This window comes from Hyaena hyaena, unplaced genomic scaffold (genome assembly GCF_003009895.1).
Source record: "Hyaena hyaena isolate Hyena2069 unplaced genomic scaffold, ASM300989v1 scaffold_514, whole genome shotgun sequence".
NCBI classification, from domain to species: Eukaryota; Metazoa; Chordata; class Mammalia; order Carnivora; family Hyaenidae; genus Hyaena; species Hyaena hyaena.
Window position 1 is genome coordinate 1414897 of NW_024081146.1, and position 7473 is coordinate 1422369.

At 61.0% G+C, this 7473-nt stretch overlaps 2 protein-coding genes across 2 annotated transcripts; one reads left to right on the top strand and one right to left on the bottom strand.

The window, feature by feature from the left end:
• Positions 1 to 252: 252 nt before the first annotated feature.
• On the top strand, positions 253 to 4141 carry LOC120247340 (methyltransferase-like protein 27). Its single transcript, XM_039255192.1, is given in 7 exon segments — positions 253 to 312; positions 570 to 696; positions 1122 to 1250; positions 1471 to 1606; positions 1880 to 1972; positions 3748 to 3868; positions 3870 to 4141. Coding segments are annotated over 6 exon segments (822 nt in total). The 5' UTR covers positions 253 to 312; positions 570 to 573; the 3' UTR covers positions 4090 to 4141.
• Positions 4142 to 5019: 878 nt separating this feature from the next.
• LOC120247343 (claudin-4) lies at positions 5020 to 6845 on the bottom strand. Its single transcript, XM_039255203.1, has one exon. It carries the CDS (start codon positions 6439 to 6441, stop codon positions 5812 to 5814), a length of 630 nt encoding a protein of 209 aa, XP_039111134.1. The 5' UTR covers positions 6442 to 6845; the 3' UTR covers positions 5020 to 5811.
• Positions 6846 to 7473: the final 628 nt, after the last annotated feature.

Consider the following 7473-nt stretch of genomic DNA (forward strand, 5'->3'; position numbering starts at 1 on the left):
CATAAGATTTCAGAGGCTCTTAGTCCCTAATAAAGGGCATCGAGAGTCTAGAGGGCACAGAGATTCTCCTAAACGCGGACACCCTGAAAACGCCTAGGAAGAGTCCGGATCTTCCCAGGCGAGAGAAAAGCCAAAAACTTTGAGTTCATTGGCTGGTGGTGGAGGGGAGGCTGCCAGCGCTCTCCTCTGATTGGGTACTTTCTCATAGCGGAAAGCCAATCATCCAGGGAGGTGGGGGCGGGGCCCGGCTCGCCGTACAGGCCCCGCCCCGAGTTCCGGCGCTCTAAGCACTACGGGAGAGGCCGATTGGCGGTGAGTTCTGACCTTTTACCTGCTTAGAGACCCTTCCGTCCAGGAATTCGGTTCACCTCTTGGGGAGTGGGGAGGTAGGGGCAGGTCCTCCCTCCAGCCCTCAGGGAGCACCCCCCTCCCGCCCTCAACTCCAGCTGTTCACAGTCTGTACCTGTCTGCGCTCAGTGTCACCGCCTGTGAAATGGGATTGGGTGGGAGGGATGGGAATGGGAGACATTGCAGTGTGCCTCGGACAACAAGGCTATGTTCCCCCACAGGACGATGGCTCAGGAGGGGGGCGGGAGCCTGTCCGAGGTGCGAGCCCGGGTGGGGGCCTCACACGGCATCACCGATCTGGGCCACAAGCTGCACTTCTATGACCGCTGGGCTCCGGACTATGACCAGGTAAACTGGCCAAGGCTCCTCCCCCTCTGCTTCTCTTGCTTGCCCAGACTCAACTTTCCTATCTGTAAAGTGGGACTATTTAGCTTTGCATCATCCCAGGGTGACTTGTGAGAATGAGGTGAGCCCCTGCAGTCCTGCTCCTTCAAAAACTGGCCCCGTGTTCAGCTCGTCCACAGCAGCCCTGCCCTCTGACCAGCCCCATGTCTCCACATTGGCAGCCCCTAGAAATCAGGAAACAAGACACCCGCCCCCACCCTGGGACTGCAGCCCAGGCAGAGGGGCTACCTGGAGGAGGTGCCATTGAGCGCACACACACATACACACACACACAGCTTGGCCCGAGTGACTCCTAGACCACCCTACACCCAGAGGTCACCCAAACACTGGGGCACGGGACGCCAGGCAGCTCAGCACTCTGTCCCCAGGATGTGGCCGCCCTGAAGTACCGCGCCCCCCGCCTCGCAGTGGACTGCCTTACCCAAGCCCTTGCAGGCCCGCCCGATGCTGCCCTAATCCTGGATGTGGCCTGTGGCACCGGCCTGGTGGCTGCTGAGGTGAGGTCTCCCCACATCCCCTGCCCTCTCTTCAACTCCCCACTCGCTCAAATTTCCTCCCACCCCCCAGCCCCAGAACCCTGCCTCCCCCCTCAGACTCACCGGTCCCAAACATGTGGATGGACTCCCATTTACTGTGGAGCCCACTGCCCTCCCCAGGCGCAGGGACCCAGCCAGGAGATGGCAGGTGTGAACTGTGACTGAGCACCCCCCACCTTAGCTGCAGGCTCGGGGCTTCCTCCAGCTGCATGGGGTGGATGGGAGCCCAGGGATGCTGGAATGGGCGCGAGCCCGTGGCCTCTACCAGCGCCTCAGCCTCTGCGTCCTGGGCCAGGAACCTCTGCCCAGTTCTGAAGGTACTTCTTCCCTTCCCACCCAGGCGCCTGGACAGTGCCCTTCTTTTGTCCAGCCTCCTTCCTGAGCCCTTCACAAGTCCCCTGCCACCACTGAGCCCCATGAAACCTCACCGGGACCCTCTCTGAGGCCCCGAGAGCCCCTCTCTCTAGGCCCTCTACCCCATGATCTGATGTCAGTCCCAGATGGGGCCACACCTGCCATATCCTCCCTCCCTACGGGCATCATGAGGCCCCACTGAAGACAAAGCCCACACCGCATCACATTGCACACAGGGACCTTCGATGCGGTACTGATGGTGGGTGCCCTCAGTGACGGCCAGGTGCCCTGCAGTGCGATACCTGAGCTTCTGCGAGTCACCAAACCAGGTGAGGAGCAGCCTGTTTAGCCCCAGGTGAATACCTTCCCCCTCCACACACCCACAGACACTAACCTTGGAACCTGTCAGGCTAAGCGAGGGGCAAGGTCCTGCCCAGGGTCACACAGCCTAGCCTAGCTTCCCAGTCACCAGCTGCCACCATCAACAGAGCCAGGCAAACAGGCAGGGCAGACTGGTAGCCAGCTCGCCCTCTTACCCTCTGGGCAGCTCCCCTCTATGAGCAGAGCCCCTTCCCCAATGGATTACGGTGAGCATTGGGCGAAATGATGTGTCTGAGGCCTTTGTTTCAGTCCTGGCATGTCTTAGGGGCTCAGTTCAGTGCTCTCATCTTCCGGCTTCCTCACTAACTTGCTGACAACTGTTAGGGGAGTCTTTTGCTTTTCCCCGGTCTCAGTTTCCTCATCTGGGAAATGGGCCGCTCAGGTGAGATGTTAGACGTGAGCACTTTTCGTAAACTCCACCCGTGGGTTGATGTGCGGCTAAGGATCGTGTTTACTGTGCTCCTACTGCGGGCCTTGTCCCACGCTGGCCTCTGCTTTAGAGGGGCGGTACGTACCCTGCTCTCTGGGCTTCGATCAGCAGCCCGCTGCACCCCACTGCACCCCAAGAAGGGCTCTGGGGGGAAAGGCCAGGGCGCACACTCTGAGAATTCAGGGAAGAGAGGCATTTCCGGGGGGCGGGGGGCGCTGAGGACAGTGCACATGGGAACACAGCCACAAGCCAAAACAGATCAGGAAGACAGCCACAGGGAGGCAGAGGCAGAAAGGAGCATGGAGGAGCAAGCGGAAGCTGAGGCCCTGACTTGGCTGCAGAACAGGCTCAGAAGCCCCCCAAGGTACCTCTGCGGCAGCAAGGCCACCTCCTCTCCCTGCCCCCCTCACCCCTGCTGGGCCGAGCAGGGCCTGGGGCTAAGCCTGGGCAGGTCTGGGCAGGCTTCAGCCTCAGGGAGCCATAGAGACTGGCAGATGCAGGGTCTTCAGTGGGGTCAGAGAGAGAGGTCGTGATTGGGCTCAAGAGAACAAGAAACTCGCACTGGCAGAACCAGCCCCGCGCATGCTTGTCAGGCCCCTGAGCTGGCGAGAGCCCTGAATGCCTGCACATATGTCACAGGCTCCCCTGCTTTGGAGCCTTTCTTCTCACAGAGCCCCAGCCACCCACCCTGCAGGGCCCTGCTTCTCCTTCCCCCTTCCTCCAGGAAGCCTTCCAGACACCGTATCTGAGCCCTACATGTATCTGAGCGTGCTATAGGTATCTGGAGAAGACCTGAAGGGATACGGCACTCATCTGTTCAGCCAGCTCTTAATGACTGTGAGGTCCTTCCTGTGAGATCAGTAAAACAGCCCCACTCTGTAAGCTGGGAAACGGAGGCTCAGAGAGGTGAAAGGACTTGCCCAAGATCCCAAGTGCTTCCTCCTTGTGCATCCAGACACAGCCACATCCTCTGGCAGAGGGGCTGGGTGAGCACGAGGAGGGAGCCCCCTCTGTCCAGGGGATTAAGCCAGGAATTCCCAGCGCAAAGGACACAGGAGCCTGGAAGGTTGTGTAGGAGGCTGAGGAAGCAGAAGGGTGTTCCTTGGGGCAGGAACAGGGAACAGAAAAGCCATGGAGATAGGAAAAGGGGGGGGGGGGGGGAGAACATATGTCCTTGAGGGCAAGTGCAGGAAAGAATAACCTTTCTGGGAAGGGGTGGGCCTAGAGCCTGGAACCAGGGCTCCTGCCCCTCCCCCCTCACCTTCCCCTCCCCCACCCCGCCTCTCTCCCCAGGGGGGCTGGTATGTCTGACCACCAGGACCAACCCATCCAACCTCCGCTACAAGGAGGCACTGGAGGCCACCCTGGACAGCCTGGAGCGGGCCGGGGCATGGGAACGCCTCGTGGCCTGGCCTGTGGACCAGTGGGAACTGGCCACGTCCGAGCTTGAGGTGCTGCCTAGAGCTTCTGGCAGCGATGGCTTCATCTCCGGCATCGTCTACCTGTACCGAAAGCAGGAGGGGGCCCAGGCAGAGGGAGTGCAGCCCAGTCCGGAGCCCCCAGCTGGCCTCTGACCCTCCGCGTGGCCTCATCCAAGCCCATCCGTGGGCTGCCTCCACTTCATCTGTAAAATGAGGCCTCTGAGCCAACGTTGCCCATTAAATGAGTCCCAAGAGGGGTAGCAGGACTCTGGCTCTGTGATTCTGTTCCCCAGGAAAGTGATGTCTGTCCCCGAGAAGGACAGAAGTGAGAAGAGACAGAACAGAGAGGGCCCCCACCCCAGGCCGCCTCGAGCCAGCCATGATAGGCCCACAGATGTCACTTCCTGACACCTCCCGTGGTGGTGGGCCCTCTCACGCCACCTCAAGGGCAGGAAACCCATGCCCGTGCCTCTGGCCTTGGCTGAATACGTTCACAGGGCCAGGATTCAGCTTCCTCTTCCCTAAAGGACCCGGAAAGCAGAGCTCAGGGTGTGTCTTAGAGGCTGCCTCGAGCCACTGGCCAGGTGAAAGGGTTTGGTGACCACCGGCAGTCGGGGGTATGAACAGGACTAATGATAATCCCCCGAAACAGGGGCCGTGGGAAGTCTCCTTAGGGAGGAAGACCGAAGGCCGGCCTTCAGGACAAGCAGCATTCAGAGGGGGGGAGAAGGGGCTTAAAAAGACGCTCTAGACCCATAGCAGGAACAGCCTGGGCCATGGCCAGGACGCAGGAGCCAGAGGGTGAGCAGATCAGCCTGGCCACCCAGACAAAGCTGGGACAAAGATAGATAGAGGGCAGGTGGCCCACCCCCCGGGGCTGAGTGTCCTCACTGCCCTCCCTCCCTGGGTGCCCAACGCTTCAGCGGGGTGTCTCCTATGGATGCCTTTACCTTCCAACAAATGAAGGTCGTCAGCCAGGTGATTCCCAAGGAGAGGGCTAGCTCTGATTTGTCACAATCCTCAAAACCAGGGTTTTTGGGGGGTGGTTGTTTTTTAAGCGTTCTTGTGTTGGCCACCACATCATGGTCCTGATCCTCACCCTCCCCTGCCCACCTTCACGGCTGAAATCAGAAACGATGCGGTCTTCCTGTGCACGGGTCCCATTTATTGTAGAAAATTATAGTAATTACTGTGATAAACAGATATTAAGTTATAAAACAGAAACCGGAGACAAGGCAGGGGAAAAGGTCCAGGACTTCCTGGGAATGAAGGCCAGAGAAAGACCGTTTCCCCCCCGGCCCTCCCCAGGATGCCCAGTGACCTTGGCAGGGGCAGTGAATCCAGACGTGGCCAGTCACAAGAGGCCCAGGGTCCTCCTGCAGAGGCTGCTGAGGCAGAGCCCTGAGGCTGCAGGGTGGGGGCGGGGGGGGGGCGGGTAGCCTGGGCGGCCTCCATGGTCTCCTCCCCCACCACCACCCAAACCAGTTTGTAGCACCTTCACCCCTCCCGTCTAAACCCGTCCGTCAACTCTGCTCCACGGGCAGGTGGGTGAGTGAGGCGCCAGCCAACACAGGAGTGGGGCACCCCCTCGGAGGCAGAGCGCAAGCAAATTCAGGGCGAGCTCTTCTGACCAGCAGGAGTCAGCTCCCCCCTCCACCGCCACACCCTGTGACTTCTGCCCCCTCTCCTTCTGCCCCTTCTCCTGTATCCCCGGGGCCAGACGAGGCCAACACAGAAGTCTCTGTCCATCCTTGCCGGCGGCGTAGAGGAGGCTCTGCGTAGGTGTCCAAGGGGGCCGAGGGCTGCCAGCCAGTGGCCCGGCTGAGTCCCTGCTTGCGCAGCCTGCGGCCCGTGGCAAGGAACATCCTGGGGTCACGGGCTGCGCCTTCAGTCCAGGGAGAAACAAAGCCCGGAAACAGAGCTGAGTGGCGGCCCCTTACACGTAGTTGCTGGCGGGGGCGGAGCGGGCGGCGGAGTACTTGGCGGAGTAGGGCTTGTCGGTGCGCGGTGGGCAATTGCAGCACAGCAGGGCCCCACCGAGCAGCAGCAGGCCCGAGGCGGCCCAGCCGACGTAGAGAGAGGCGCCCATCTCCCGCTTCTGGCCCGAGGGCACCAGCGGGTTGTAAAAGTCCCGGATGATATTGTTGGCCGTCCAGGACACCGGCACCATGACCAGCAGGCCGGCCATCAGGAACACCACGCCTGCCACAACCATGGTCTTGGCCTTGGCGCTCTCGTCCTCCACACAGTTGGTGCACTTGCCGCCCACCACGGACAGCAGCACGCCCAGCACGGCCAGGATGATGCAGATGACCATGAGGGCACGGGCCGCCTGCAGGTCCTGCGGCAGCGCCAGCAGCGAGTCGTACACCTTGCACTGCATCTGGCCGGTGCTCTGCACCACGCAGTTCATCCACAGGCCCTCCCAGATGGTCTGCGACGTGACGATGTTGCTGCCGATGAAGGCCGTCACGCGCCACATGGGCAGCGCGCAGCTCAGTATGGCGCCCAGCCAGCCCAGCACGGCCAGCGCGATGCCCATCACCTGCAGTCCCATGGAGGCCATGGCTCGGCGTCTGCTGGCGTCTAGGATCCGGAAGGCTGTGGGGATCCGGCCCTGGGCAGGGGCTGTAGGAATCCAAGCGCTGAGGACAGACCCTCCGCGTCAATGGGGAAGACTTTCACTTCAAGTCCAGAGGCAGAGATACTCCGATCAGCTCCCTGTCTCTCCAGAGTCAGAAGTACCAGCGGAGCGTGTGACCTGACCTGTTCCGCTCAGCAGCTGGCTGTCAGACTGGAGACTGGCGCAGTTATATGGCTCCATGGGGAGGGGGAGGGGGAGGCGGGAGCAGAGGGAGGCGTTTCTGTCCCTGGAGACTTCCCCTGACCAGTTTCTCTGGATTCCTGAGTCAGGGCCAACAAAGGCCCTTCCAGGCCTCAACCCTGGGCCCCTGAGTCAGGATCCTGGAGATCCAGTCTCAGGGGAAACTGCCCTCTCCCCCTGCCCCCAGGCCCGTGCTGAGGTCAACCTGGAGACAGACACTGAGTCACAGTCCACAGGCGCACCGGGACGCGTGGGGCAGTGGTGCCTGGCCAGGTTAGGGTCCCAAAGACCGGAGCCCCACACCTCAGGGCTCCCTCCTTGCAGGCTTGGGTGGACAGGCTGGGTGGAGCCCGTTGGGGAGAGGGTCTGAGGAGGAAATCCACACCTTGATTGCCCTAGTCCTGTCGGTAGCATCTACCACCGGCCGATCGCTACTGTTCTGATTCTCACCATCCAGGCAGTTGCCTCGCCCACGGTTTTCGTGTTGCCTTTGTGAGGGCAGTTTGGGGAACGAGGAGCTGAGGAGCCAGGATTCCTGGGTCCCCTCTCTTACCGCCACCGGGCTTCCCAGCCCTGCCAGAAGAGGCCTTTTTTATTTTTTTAATGTTTTATTTATTTCTGAGAGAGAGAGAGAGAGAGAGAGCATGAACAGGGAAGGGTCAGAGAGAGAGGGAGACACAGAATCCGAAACAAGCTCCAGGCTCTGAGCTAGCTGTCAGCCCAGAGCCCGACGCGGGGCTCGAGCCCACAAACCGCGAGATCATGGCCTGAGCC

Excerpts from the sequence above, each read along its gene's own strand:
- LOC120247343 (XM_039255203.1), bottom strand. The coding sequence starts at position 6,441 with ATGGCCTCCATGGGACTGCAGGTGATGGGCATCGCGCTGGCCGTGCTG.